This window comes from Poecilia latipinna, unplaced genomic scaffold, assembly GCF_001443285.1.
Source record: "Poecilia latipinna isolate Pla-1442-1.1 unplaced genomic scaffold, P_latipinna-1.0 Scaffold1473, whole genome shotgun sequence".
In the NCBI taxonomy this organism is placed as follows: domain Eukaryota; kingdom Metazoa; phylum Chordata; class Actinopteri; order Cyprinodontiformes; family Poeciliidae; genus Poecilia; species Poecilia latipinna.
Genome location: NW_015114089.1, coordinates 42,267 through 56,100, shown reverse-complemented (window position 1 = coordinate 56,100; position 13,834 = coordinate 42,267). Strand labels below are relative to the sequence as shown.

General features: G+C 40.2%; 2 protein-coding genes across 10 annotated transcripts in view; one reads left to right on the top strand and one right to left on the bottom strand.

The window, feature by feature from the left end:
* Positions 1-11,607, top strand: part of col11a2 (collagen, type XI, alpha 2) — a 43,585-nt gene extending 31,978 nt beyond the window's left edge. For all 9 annotated transcript variants that reach the window (XM_015057584.1, XM_015057577.1, XM_015057578.1 and 6 more), the window contains 30 exons: positions 79-132; positions 221-274; positions 668-721; positions 824-1,021; positions 1,996-2,049; positions 2,260-2,367; positions 2,498-2,605; positions 2,799-2,852; positions 2,968-3,021; positions 3,138-3,245; positions 3,404-3,457; positions 3,562-3,615; positions 3,919-3,972; positions 4,047-4,100; positions 4,803-4,910; positions 5,003-5,056; positions 5,211-5,264; positions 5,359-5,412; positions 5,590-5,643; positions 6,177-6,284; positions 6,379-6,432; positions 6,890-7,051; positions 7,140-7,193; positions 7,291-7,326; positions 7,410-7,463; positions 7,562-7,847; positions 8,057-8,166; positions 8,465-8,533; positions 8,625-8,861; positions 9,804-11,607. In XM_015057584.1, the coding sequence (XP_014913070.1) occupies positions 79-132; positions 221-274; positions 668-721; positions 824-1,021; positions 1,996-2,049; positions 2,260-2,367; positions 2,498-2,605; positions 2,799-2,852; positions 2,968-3,021; positions 3,138-3,245; positions 3,404-3,457; positions 3,562-3,615; positions 3,919-3,972; positions 4,047-4,100; positions 4,803-4,910; positions 5,003-5,056; positions 5,211-5,264; positions 5,359-5,412; positions 5,590-5,643; positions 6,177-6,284; positions 6,379-6,432; positions 6,890-7,051; positions 7,140-7,193; positions 7,291-7,326; positions 7,410-7,463; positions 7,562-7,847; positions 8,057-8,166; positions 8,465-8,533; positions 8,625-8,861; positions 9,804-9,950 (2,703 nt within the window). In that variant the 3' untranslated portion in view covers positions 9,951-11,607. The remainder of the gene's footprint in view (positions 1-78; positions 133-220; positions 275-667; positions 722-823; positions 1,022-1,995; positions 2,050-2,259; positions 2,368-2,497; positions 2,606-2,798; positions 2,853-2,967; positions 3,022-3,137; positions 3,246-3,403; positions 3,458-3,561; positions 3,616-3,918; positions 3,973-4,046; positions 4,101-4,802; positions 4,911-5,002; positions 5,057-5,210; positions 5,265-5,358; positions 5,413-5,589; positions 5,644-6,176; positions 6,285-6,378; positions 6,433-6,889; positions 7,052-7,139; positions 7,194-7,290; positions 7,327-7,409; positions 7,464-7,561; positions 7,848-8,056; positions 8,167-8,464; positions 8,534-8,624; positions 8,862-9,803) is intronic.
* Positions 11,608-13,048: 1,441 nt separating this feature from the next.
* The window catches only part of hsd17b8 (hydroxysteroid (17-beta) dehydrogenase 8), a 6,709-nt gene continuing 5,923 nt past the window's right edge, over positions 13,049-13,834 (bottom strand). The window contains exons 7-9 of the mRNA XM_015057575.1: positions 13,556-13,598; positions 13,320-13,394; positions 13,049-13,230 (exon numbers count right to left, since the gene is read on the bottom strand). Of these exons, the coding sequence (XP_014913061.1) occupies positions 13,211-13,230; positions 13,320-13,394; positions 13,556-13,598 (138 nt within the window). The 3' untranslated portion in view covers positions 13,049-13,210. The remainder of the gene's footprint in view (positions 13,231-13,319; positions 13,395-13,555; positions 13,599-13,834) is intronic.

The window sequence follows — 13,834 nt, the reverse complement described above, 5'->3', positions numbered from 1 at the left end:
ACACAAACATGTATAACACATTCAGTCTCTCTCTTCATGTCTCTTCTTACCAATTATCTTATCCTGTGTTCCCACCAGGGATTGCCTGGACCTCAGGGAGCCAACGGCTTCCCTGGGCCCAAAGGACCTCCTGTAAGAAAATGTTTTAATTAAATGGTTTTGTAGCTTATATTGAAATTCATTATTTTATTACTTATTATTATTAATAATAATATTACAGGGACCACCAGGAAAAGATGGACTGCCTGGACATCCTGGGCAGAGAGGAGAAGTTGTAAGTTTTATATATTAAAACATTTCCAGATGTGTGAAGTGATGTTTGAGGATCTTCTGACTGTTAGAAACTCAATCAGCAATGATTTTATTCTTTATAAACAATTTGATTGAAATAGATTTTGAGGTAGTGTTGGATTAAACCACCAGTGTTGAGTTTGCTTCAGTTAATCTTAATCTTAGCGAACATTGTTTAGAGATCCTATCTTATTGAAATCTAAATTAGCTTTAAATGTTTCAAAATTCTTTTAAAGTAGATTACTATGTTATTGTATTAAATCACAGATTACTCATAAAAATAGGATTTGCGTCCATACCTTCATTAAGCCACTTGATGCTTCTCAGCAGTACGGTGCTGCTGAGATTATCTGTTCATTCAGTTTCTCTTCTGCAGGGTTTCCAAGGTAAAGTGGGCCCTCCGGGGCCTCCTGGAGTTGTTGGACCTCAGGTGAGCTGAGGTTTCATCTTGTTTAACTTTTATCACTGTTTTTGTTACGTCATTTTTCTTTAATACTCTTTTCCTTCTGATCTTTCCACCTCCATCTTTTAGGGTCCATCAGGAGAAACTGGCCCCATGGGTGAGCGTGGCCATCCTGGCCCCCCTGGTCCACCCGGAGAGCAGGGGCTTCCTGGTCAGTCAGGAAAAGAGGGCACTAAGGGTGACCCCGGGCCTCCAGGGGGTCCTGGAAAAGACGGGCCCCCAGGCCTGAGAGGTTTCCCTGGAGAGAGAGGACTTCCTGGAACCCCTGTAAGTATAGATAGAAATGCAGAAAACAGGTGTTCCCAAATCAAGTATCTAACTAGATGTGTTTGAAATGTACCTTTAGTAAAAGACGGACTGGGGCACAGTCTCCACATCCCAGCCACATGCAGACAACCAAACATACGCCACTCAAACCACCTGCAGCCTGTTTTCCAAATGGGTTTGTGGTCTCAGTCACAGGCTTTGTGTCTTTCAGTTGAGCCTGAGCTGTCGGTGAATCTTAATTCTCATTGTTTGAATTAGACATGGTGGATATGCAACATGTCCCAAATGTGAACACATACAGCACGTTGTTGCTCATTTTTACACAAAATTTGTACAAAAGTATTTATTATTCCGTTTAAAGCTGCACAGTTCTGTATTTCAACTCCCAGTCAACATCTCAGTGTTGACTGTTAATTCAGTGAACTAAATGGCTGCTATTTTAAGTTTCAACTCATGATTCATGCATTAAAATCTGCATTTGGCCAGTTGGATGGACTCTGACTCCCCCAGACAGCAACACCACATTAGTGCTTTAGATTGTTGTGATGCTCACAGGAAATGGAGGGATGTAAAAGAAAGAAGAGTTTGAAGAATATATATTAATCTTAATCATCATCATAATATTCTGGAATAATGTTTTTTAAAAATTGGGCAGCCCTACTAATTCGTTTATCTATGAAATGCTGCTTTTGCCCTGCTTGTAGGGAAAGGTTCATGCTATACCTGTTGCAATGTAGAAAAATCTGTTTTGATAGCTAATTTATAGCAAGTTGTGCAAAGTTAAGTGCTGAAGTTTAGCTGTTTTCAAACAGGGTTCGCTTTGTGAGAAAAACACAAAGTTGGGTTTGACCTAATGTTGGGTTTGAAAGGATCTGCTCTAATTAAAATAATTTGATTACCAGAAATGAGATTTCCTTTTTTAAAGAAAGTGTTTAGTTCAAAACTGATTTCTTCCTCCTGATGTTTCCTTCCAGGGTGGAGGAGGACTGAAAGGAGGAGAAGGACCTGCTGGACCTCCTGGACCTGCTGTATGTTTTTAACCATCTGAGATATTTATATTAATATTTTTAAAAATATGATCTCATATTTTATGTTTAAGTTTTTCAGCTGTGGATTTAGATTAAGTCTAATTTTAGCATAAATATTTTTCGGTGTTTGAATTTGGCAACACAACTAAACATTGCAGCAATGACAGCAGGTGATTTAATCATTTAATCTGTTTTCTTGTACTTCTCTAGGGTTCTCCTGGTGAGAGGGGCCCAGCTGGAACTGCCGGACCTGTGGGGCCTCCGGGCCGACCCGGTCCTCAGGGGCCTCCTGGACCAGCTGGAGAGAAAGGAGTCCCAGTGAGTCATATAGGCGTTTTTTCTTATCTGCAGTAATTCTCAGTGGGAATAAAAGCTCAGGTAATTCCACTGTGCAGCTGTAGAAAAACTGACCCAAACTTATTGTTTTTTTGTCTTCACTTATGTTAAGGGAGAAAAAGGACCTATTGGCCTGGCGGGTCGAGACGGAGTTCAAGGACCGGTGGGTCTGCCAGGCCCTGCTGGATCCCCTGGAGTACCTGGAGAGGACGGTGATAAGGTCTGAATATGTTTTATTTAAGATTGGCATTCCTACACATGCTTACTAAGTTCTGGGATTGGTTTATACTTAGTTGAAACAGAATAATAAAAACAACTCTTGGAACATAAAATAGGCCAAATTGCAAAGGTGTGAGTCAAATATTGGGCGTTTGCATCCCATAATGAAATAAATTGATGTGGTTTTGTTTCAGGGTGAAGTTGGAGAACATGGTCAGAAAGGAGGCAAGGGAGCCAAAGGAGAGCATGTGAGAAACTTCAGTAAAACTTCCATATTTAATCTTAGTGGTAATGTTCAGAGTAACATGTTTCAAAGGAATCTTCTTTCTCTGTTGTTTCATTTTTATATATTGTTGTTTTTAGGGTCCTCCTGGTCCACCTGGCCCAATGGGTCCGGTCGGTCAGCCTGGTCCTGCTGTGAGTGCAAAGTTTGATTTATTACTTCCAGATTTTTAAACCTGGTGTCTCTGCATTTGATTGTTGGTTGAGTTCATCAATGTATTCTTATCTCCACGTCTTTCTTTGTGCTGCAGGGTGCAGATGGAGAGCTGGGACCCAGGGGTCAGCAGGGGCCGTTTGGCGCTAAAGGTGATGATGGGACTCGAGGATTCCCAGGGGCTCCAGGACCAATCGGACTGCAGGTAAAAACAAAGTTAAAAGGTTGATTTTCTTGGCTCCTTCTCCCAGAATTTAACATATTTTTAGAAGTGATCTGTGCTACAGCTACGTGTTGCTGAAGTCTTTCTGTTGAGCTTCGTAGCTAAAGAGTTTTTATTTAACATTATGTTCTGTCCTGCAGGGACTTCCTGGACCCCCTGGTGAGAAGGGAGAAACAGGCGATGTTGGACCTATGGTGAGTTTCACAAAATCCTAATTACTGTAAAAACACGTGATGTGATTTATTCTGTAAAATAAAATCATATTCAAAAATAAAAACAAAGCCTCTTCCTGTTCCAGGGGCCACCAGGACCTCCTGGACCTCGCGGCCCTGCTGGTCCCAACGGAGCCGACGTGAGTCTTCAGAGCGTCTCTTTCATTTACATCGCTAAAAATGTTCAATTTGTAGGAACATTTAAGAGAAACTAAAACAAATAAAAGAACAAACACAACAACAGTATCAAACAGCTCAGGCTGCAGGAGTTTTCTAAAAAATAATTAAATTACTTTCCATAAAGTTAATGTTCATATAATGATTTACTGTCAGTTTGCTGAGTAAAACAAAATTATCTTTTAGTTTTTTCTATTATTAAGATGTAGATGTATCATCATAAGATTTCATCTGTGTAATTAAATACATTTTTGTTTGTGTTTCAGGGTCCTCAAGGTCCTCCTGGTGGTTTGGGTAACCCTGGACCTCTTGGAGAGAAGGTGCAGTGTTTTTGGAAAAAAATTCTAATTTTAATAAAGGAACAGGTTTAAAATGTTCTCTGTTTGCTCCACAGGGAGAACCTGGTGAAGCTGGACCGCCTGGCGTTGGAGGAGAGCCTGGAAAGAAGGTGAGAACCTGCTTCCAACTAGATCTTTAAAAAGTTTGCGTGTTTAAAAACAGGTGCAAACTTGATAGCACGCGCAACCCTGATCTACGAAGCAGGTGCAACCAGGATTGCATCAGCAAATGAGCAGAACATGTGCCTTGATTTCTTTTATGCAAGTTTGAGAAACTCTTTAATCTTCATGGCAACCATTCAGCTCTGCCAAACGCCTGGGCGGACCTAGCCCCGCCTTCAAGACGCAGCTCCTCCTCTGAGCTGCAGTTTCCAAGCTTCAGAGCATCCGCCTCACAGAGGAACCCTCCCCACGACTCTCCCACTCAGCTCCTTCAGACTAGCCAGCAGCAATTAGCAAACACCTGGTGGAGCTGCGCCTCTGCTGAACTCATTATATGAGTTACTTCAACGTAATAACATTGTTAAATTGTTAATAAAGGAGCGATGTCATGATTATTTTCTGGATGTGAAGTTTCACAAAGAGCAGGAGTTTTTAAAGAGACAGAAGCCCAATTTAAGATGTTAAATTATAAAGGCAAATTTAGAATTTTTATAAGAATAAAAGTAACATAATTACTTGGTTGTAATTGGAAAACACATAATACTGCCCCTTTAAGATCAGGCCCTTAGTGCGGTAATCAGCAGTCACTGTGGTCTCTGATCGATCAGCCATGTCTGTAGGTAAATAAAGAGTGATGTTGTTGTTGACAGGGACCTCGTGGAGAGCGTGGAGAGAAGGGAGAGGCTGGACAACCTGGAACAGCTGGACCTGCAGGAGGAAGAGGACGACCCGGAGACGACGGACCCAAAGGAAACCCAGTAGGACACACACAAACACACACACACACCCAGGTGAATGAATTAAAACATTTTAATCCTAAACCTACGTTTGTTTTTCCATCCAATTTCAGGGTCCTGTTGGTTTCCCTGGCGACCCCGGCCCCCCTGGTGAGGTCGGACCCAGAGTGAGTGTCTTTTAGGGTTCTTCATGCATCTTTTGTTTTGTTTTTATTTCAGATCTACTTTCATAGCTGATAACCCAGATTAGCACAGCTGCTCTATACTGGCTTAAATGTTTTGCTAAAGAAGCATAAAATTTAATTCTGACTTTGTTTCCAGGGTCAAGATGGGGCCAAAGGTGAGAGAGGAGAGGACGGAGAACAGGGAGAGTCGGTCAGTAAAAATATGAAACAGTTCAGATTTTAGGATGAAACATGTTAATCTTTTCGTCTCTTGAACGTTATCACTGTGCTTCTCTATGTCACAGGGCTCCCCGGGACCTCCTGGAGAGAATGGACCTCCCGGCCCGCCAGGAAAGAGGGTAAGAACATCTTCAGTGTTTTATGGTTCACTGCTGCTGCTGAGCTGATCTATCAGGTCTGCAGAGAAGCAGCTAAAATTCATCTCTGCTCTGCATTTGATGAACAGTTTATGAAAGAATATCTTCACGTTGAAACACGAAACATTTAGTTTTATTTCTTTGTGTTTCGCCTGTCAGGGTCCTGCTGGAACAAGAGGAGCAGAAGGACGACAAGGAGAGAAAGGAACCAAAGTGAGTGTAATCATGATGTCTGTTTATACAGGATCACTGTTTGACTTTACGGCCATTTCCAATTCTAGATAATCCATAAATATTTGGTTCTACTTGGGAAAAAATAAACAGGAGACACTTTGGACAATACAGACTTTGATTATGTCTCTAATCCTCATCACACCAGAGAGAAAGATGATGAAATTCATCATTAAATTATATTTTACTTCTAACCAAACAAAGTTGGAGAAACAAGGCCTTTTGTCAGATAGTCGATAATGATGATAATCACATGTTTTTTGTTTTATCTCAACTCTAGTACATTAGGCATAAATATCATAAAATGCGACATCTACTGATAGAAACACTTAAAATATTCTTCTAAATCAAGAGTCTCGATTCACACTGTAATATCACAAACTGCTCTATTGTCACATTTCTCTGAAGTCAGTCATGCAATAATCTCCACTCTAGGTCACAGTTTTAAGGAAACCATAACCTTCTATCTATGGAGTAACTCAGCAAATGATGATAATAATTGTGGTTCTTCGCAGGGAGATCCCGGTGCCGTTGGACCTCCTGGAAAAACTGGACCTGTTGGTCCTCAGGGTCAACCAGGAAAACCAGGAACAGAAGGTCTGAGAGGTCTGCCAGGATCAGTGGTCAGTTGGGTTTTATTCTATACATCTGGGAAAGCAGCAACGACGCAACATTTTATTGATTATTTGATGCCATCGCTGAATCTGTTTGTTTCAGGGAGAGCAAGGAGCTCCAGGAGCTGCTGGACAGAAAGGACCGCCTGGACCGATGGTAGGACAGCAGCTGAGTTTACGTTACAAATGTGTTGAAAACTTTGTCAATATCCCACTAATCTTAAAAAATAAACACACAATTTTGCAGTTGTGGTGTTTCAGTTGAATAAGAAACTAAATTAAAATCGCATGTGAATCTTCCTCCTGCCACTTCCTGTTGACTCCTTCATCATTTCTGCCAGTAGTAACATCCGGTTGTTGATCACACACATTTCAACACTTCCAAAAAACCTCCATATTCTAGCACAAAAGCTTTTTATAATTTTCTTTATTAATTGGTCTTTTTCCAATAAGCACATTTATTTTCGTAATTCCAATTTGCACAATGGAAACACCGCTTGTAATCCTCTTTTGTTGTGTTCAGCCTTAAGACGCGTTCCCTCTGGTGTCTTCCCCATTTATCCTTCATTTTGTTGTCCTTCTTTGATCGTCTGTTCCATCATTTCCTCCTGCAGGGACCTCCGGGTCTGCCTGGTCTGCGTGGAGAACCCGGAGCGAAGGGAGAGAAGGGCCACCAGGGTCTGATTGGTCTGATTGGACCTCCAGGCGAGCAGGGAGAGAAGGGAGACCGAGGTCTGCCTGGGCCGCAGGGATCCTCTGGACCCAAAGGAGAGCCGGTAAGTTCATCATCTACACATAATGCTGCTCATTTGAAAATAAGTGAAAAACCTTTAATAATTTTAGCCACTTCCTGTTTAATGGCAGGGTATGGCTGGAGGCACCGGACCTCTCGGCCCTGCTGGTCCTCCTGGACTTCCTGTGAGTTTCAACACAGCGACAACCCATCAATACTTTTATTGTCTCATTTAGATTGTGTGTAACTTTTAATAAATATTAAGATTTTTTATATTTTCAGGGACCTCAAGGTGTCAAAGGAGCGAAGGGTGCAACAGTAAGTTAAAGATATTTCCAAAATAATTTAAAATAAGTAAATGTGAATATATAGAGAATATATCTGATATTAACCAATTTCAGGGAGGATCTGGTCCAAAAGGAGAAAAGGGTGTACAGGGACCTCCTGGGCCTCCTGTGAGTTCTACTTCCTGTTTCCTTTAATAAACTAATATAATATGGAAGTCAGCTGTTTCCTGGTCAGTTAGTGGACTAAAGTGTAAATCTTAATCCAGGGCCCACCAGGCGACGTCATTCAGCCGATGCCCATCCAGAGGAGTCCCAAGTCCAAACGCTCCATTGATGCCAGTCAGCTGCTGCCGGAGTTCGACCCGGACATGCCGGCATCGGACACGGCCGGCGCAGAGTTCCTGATGGGCAGCGAGGGCATGGAGGAGATCTTCGGCTCTCTGAATTCGCTGCGGCAGGAGATCGAGACGATGCGCTTCCCTCTGGGCACGCAGGACAGCCCGGCCCGCACCTGCCAGGACCTTCACCTCAGCCAGCCAGAACTCAAGGATGGTACAGAACAAAGTCCAAATATTTACCTGCCGCCTCATTTTCCAGCAGATCTGAGTCACGATTGACGTTCATGATGCTTAACAATGCTTAAAATGTTAAATTACTAATGTATAAAGTCAATTTTATCTGTAAACTTTAACACATATGAGGATATTATTGACTAAAAGAAAAATAAACATATTTGTCTCTAATTTCTGTTCGTTCTGCAGGAGAATACTGGATCGATCCCAACCAGGGCTGCTCCAGAGATTCCTTCAAGGTCCTCTGTAATTTCACCAGTGGAGAAACGTGTCTGCAGCCCAGGACAGGCATCGACTCGGTCAGTCTGCAAACATTATGAAAGCTTTTCAGCAGTCAGATTATATTTCCAGTTGGAAAAAACTTTGAAAATCTCCAACATAACTGATTTAAATTTCCATGAGGCAGTGCGATTAATCAGCATCATGTTATATTAGCCCTTTGAGCTTTTTAACATTGATAGCCCTGCTGTTTTTATTTTTAGGTTTTGAGAAACTGGTGTTGATTTCTCTTACCAGGTTTCCTTTCATGCTCCATGAAAAGCTCAGCCCAGACCTGTTTAACTAAATTAATGCTCCGCCTCTCGTTTCTGACTGCAGGTGAAGATGAGCACCTGGACCACAGAGACTCCAGGCTCTTGGTACAGTCAGTTTTCCTCTGGCAGTAAGGTCAGTGACCCGTAAAGTCTTTAACTTTTCATTTTACTTTTCCACATGACTGAGCTGAGTTTCAACATTTCTTTACTCCTCATCCGCTCAGTTCTCCTATGTGGACTCCAACGGCGCGCCCGTAGGCGTCGTCCAGCTGGGCTTCTTGCGTCTCCTGAGCGTCCAGGCCCGTCAGAACCTAACATACCACTGCCACCGCTCCGTGGCCTGGGCCGACCGAAGTGCCAAGAACAACCACAAGAGGGCGCTGCACTTCAGAGGCGCCAACGACGAGGAGCTGAGCTACGAGACCAACCCTTACATCAAAGCGTTGATCGACGGCTGCTCTGTGAGTCCACAGCTGGTTCTGGTCCTGATGTGGAGAAAATGATGAAACGTGCTCTGGGTGATCATGAGGGAACTGATCCAAGTTCGGGTTCACAACCAGAACCATCTCCACTTAGTCACCATGACCAAATCTTTGACATGCTTTAACTATGTAGCTTGTATCAAACTCTGTTTTCTATAAAATTACAGAAACATTCAGCATCCTAACCTCCACCTGAAGTGTTCAGACAACAGCTGAAATTATTAATTAGATTAATCCTTATGAGTTGATTATTGAAGTAATTAAATTAATTTAATAATTGATTAGTTATTAACTGGAATATACGGAATATTAACTTTAAAACATGCAATTTGATGAAATAACATAGTCAGAGCTGCAATTAACCAAAACTGTTCAAAATATATACTTTTTACATTTAAGACATAAAAACCTTCATCTGTAAATCGTTTCTACCCAGAACTTCCCGTTTTCCACCTTTTGCATCCAATTATTAATCAGTTAATCCAAAATTAATCACCCAATCAGATCGATGTAAAGTAAAGCAGAAACCGCTGAGCTTTTCACATTTTGATGTTAGAAATATTTTTTAGCTGCAGATTCATCCTTTGCCACAAATTATCAAATGTTCACTAAACGAATGCTTTTATTGCATTTTAGGAGAGAAAATTTTAATTTTCTTATCTAAAAAATGTATTTGTTTATTTGCATGTGTATTCTAAATATTGTATAAAATAAGGTGAAGTGGTTAAATGGAAAATTTGCACAATGTGGCAATGTTTTTATGCGAATAAAATAGTAAATAACTAAATTAATCGTTAGTTGCAGACAACATTTTCCTTTATTCTCCTCTACGTGGATCAGCTCAGACATGCAGTATTAACAAGTTAAACTCAGTTAAGCTGATAAAATGTCTCTAAAGTTGGACTTTGTCTCGTCCTGCAGTACCGTAAAGGCTTCGACAGGACAGTCCTGGAGATCAACACGCCGCAGCTGGAGCATCTCCCTCTGCTGGACATCAAGGTGACAGACTTTGGGGAGAGCAACCAGCAGTTTGGCTTTGAAGTGGGACCTGTCTGTTTCCAGGGCTAAACACACAAACACACACCACGCAGAACACACACCAACACTCCCACACACACACACGCACTTAAACATGCACACGCAATCAACATACATGCCCGGTAATTTGTAAATTAACTTGTAAATGATATTAAATACATAAAACCCACGCAGACACACTCACTCTCACTTATGCGCCTCGGGAAACATTTCCCCAGCGGCTAACGGACTTAAAAACACAAGAGAAGTGAAATAAAACTTGTGAAGAGGAGAACGACGACTGGGAGCCTGACGGCATAGAAGGAGGAAAAAACCAGGAGAGAACATTCCTTGGAATAAAACGTTATTTTTACGAGCAGCAGGAAGGTTTCCGGCCTGAGATGGAAGATGGAGCCGGCGGCACGAGGCCTGCAGCTCCCTGGTCTCCAGTCCCACCTCATTCCTCCCCCATCCCACCTCCTCCTTCCTCCACCCAGATCTCCTGCTCTACCTCCCCCACTCCTCCTGAAAACAGAGTCACATGCAAACTTCATCTCCAGGTTTATCGTGCAAAGCAACATGATTAACAGTCACTTTAAAAAAAGGAAGAGTAGCACCTGTCTTCCAGTAAAATGTTTCATTTACTTTGGTTTTCAGCTTTACGGTCACACAACAACTTGAATAAAAGTTGTTGACGATTTTGAAGTGCCGTGTTTTACCTCATGATTAAAATCTGAATTCAGGCTGAAACAGTGGAAACAAAACTCAGATTTGAACCAGAAACAAACACAGTTGCACATCTAAACTTTGGGTTATTTCTGGGCGTTGACTCGTTTTGTTTCTTCATGTTAATCATGTTGCTTGCATTTAACCTCATCCTGTTTCACATCAGGAGGAACCAAAGAGTTGATGTCACCAGATAAAAACAGGGGCCTCACCACATCTTATCTGATCTTTATTATCTTCACCCTGAGCTCTATAAAGTGACCTTTATGTAAAACATCATCGACGCCCCGAGGTTTTTCCTTTTATTGTCTAACATGATTCCCTGCTCAAAATGATTATTAAACTTAAGGTGCTTTTAAACTCAGCATTTTGTTCATTGGACAAACTGCTGCAGACATGAAAGAAGAGCTGATGCCTCCATCAGTGAAGTTAAAGCCATTTTTATAAGCTGTGCTGAACATGAATATTTCTGGTGCCTTTGTAAAGAAAAACAATCCAAAATGGCCTCCACATACATGTGCAGTAACTAAACGTAAACGCTCCCTTTTCATTTGTAGGAAAGATTTACTGAATTAAACTGTATGGCCAGGTGCTAATTATACAAATATCCATTTTTTTTTAGTCTCTTTTCTATTTCACAAAGCGTTTTAGGAGGGAAATGTGCATTACAGTACATTTGTACAGAAATAGCAATATTTTATTGTATTTATTTAAAACAGGGTGCTTTGAGAATAAAATAAGAACGATTATTTCAGACAGATGTGTGTTTCAGTTGTATTTATTTTAAAGCGGCTCAACTGAAGCGATTGATTTGCATGTTAAACTGGAGCTGCGATGCTTCTGTCCCTCTACAAACGTCTGTTGTACAACCAAAGAATCTGTGGCTGCGACTTGTTGTAATATCCCTTTTATGATGTTTTTATCAGCTGTACTGTGCCTTTAAATGTTGCTTCCACTATATTGATTAAATGGTGACTCTCCAGTTCTGTCACATTTCTGTTTCCTTGCTAGCAATAAAGTTTATAGAGTCGGTTCCTGCAGCTCCTGCAATATAAAAACACTAAAAACGATCAATTTCTGCATGAGACCGCAGGGAGGGGGAGAGAGGCGGTGATGGGAGTGGATAAACATTTGATGGAGTGATTTCTGACTGGAGTTCTGGTTTGGTTTGTTTATTTTTTGCTGATGTTTTTTTTTTAAATATAGAAGTAAAGCGGGGAGGGACGGCCGAAAGCTGAAACCAAAACAATCTGTCCTTCTCCTTTGAGAACGACCTGAAATATTTGTTTTTGTTGTGTTGAAGACAAAAAAATATGGTGCTGAAAAGTTTTATTTTATAATGTCTGTAAGTAATTTTTTAAAAAGTTGGTTTGGTTAATATATAATCTTTTTAAAAGGAGAAGTTTGAGTCTTTGTTTTTCTTTCAACTAAAGCTTATAGATGCAGCTGCAATGCTGCAAATGACCACCAGGTGTCAAAGGTGGAATCCATCATTTCTTGATATTTTTCTTCCAGATAATTTTTTTTTTTTTGTTTTTACCTGGGCCAACAGGATTTAGAAGGCTTTTTCTAAATTGTTTTTGCTTTTCAATCAATTGTCTTGTTCCAATCCAGAACTTAATTGGACAAAAAAAATCTGCTGAAACCAACGGACAGAATTTGGTCCAATTTCATCAGCTGAATCTGAAAACTAGCAAACATAATTAACTTTTTTTCTTCGTTAAGCACCACTTTGCTGAATGATGAGACCAGAACAAGAGCAAAGTAAGTGAAAAAGCAGAAAAAGTGTCAGAAAATTGTTATACAAGACCATTAGAAAGCCTGGAGATATTGTGAAGATTTTGCAATATTTTTTTACTTTGTTTTCAGTAAATTTCTGTTGTGAACTATTGAAGTTTGAACTGGTTCCTTTTCCATGGGCCTAAACCTACTTATTGATAAATATTTATCAATATAGAGTGATAATTTAGTTTTAAAATATGAGATTTCTAACTTTATTTATACTGATTTGTTTTGAATAATGATTGATTTCTTTGTTTCCACCGAGTTAAAGCTGCACGTTACCTTTACTTCACGGTGTAACAGCGCCATCTAGTGGTTACTCCAAACTCCTGCTTTTCTGAGTTTAGTTTGTTGGAGCTGGTCAAAGATTTAAAACAAATTAAAATGATCAAACTATATTATCTAAATTATTTAGTGACACATTAGGGAAACAAAATGAAACCATTAAAATTATTTGATGTAATAAAGAAATGTTTTCTTATGTACCAAAATGACAAATTTAACTTTTTTTTGGGGAAAATGCTAATTTAAACCACTTTACTGACTCTGAAAAAGTAAAACTGCTTTGTAACCTTTGATATTCTGATTTATTTCTTTTGCACGTTTTCAGGTTTTAAATAACATATTTAATGAAAAAATGCTTCAATTCGGTATTCAGGTGTTTATTCATACAAAAAGTAGGTTCATAATTACAAATTGTCCTATACAATCACATTTAAATAATCACTGAGTAAATCACATGAATTAACTGTTTTAGGGAGGAAATGGCTTCTCTTCAGGCTTCATTAACAGGTTGTTGTGTTTTAACCCATGAAAAGTCCACCTACAAAACAAAAACACACATTTTACCTTCCGTCTGTTCGAAGTGAGATATTTTGATTTATTTTAAATCCTGCAGAGACCCACTCCTACCTGTGACCTCGATGCTGGTTCCTGTGATGTAACGAGAATCATCTGAAGCCAGAAAGGCACAAACATCGGCGACCTCTAGAGGACAAAACAAGCCACAACACATTCTGCCTCAAAGCTTCATCCAAAACCGTCACATTTTAACATATCAGTAGTTAAAACTAGCAGGAAGAAATCAGATGCATAAATCCTGCTGATGATTAAAATCACGTTCAGTGATGTGAAGCATTTAAACCGACCTGCAGGGTCACCCATTCTACCCAGAGGCACCAGGGACTTCATCTGAAACACAAAACAACATAAAATATCATTTTATAGAAGTAGGGGAGTTTCTCACAGTGGACTTAAAATTTTAACTAGTTTTACTGCAGGAAAAAAAGAATGAAATATGAATAAATAAAACCTGGAAACAGTCTAGTGGAGTCAATGAGAGACAAGTTGTTAGTAAATATATTTATAATGGAGCTAGAGACGTAAAATTCATCATATCAGAAGTCAGCAGCAATTCAAGTGACGCT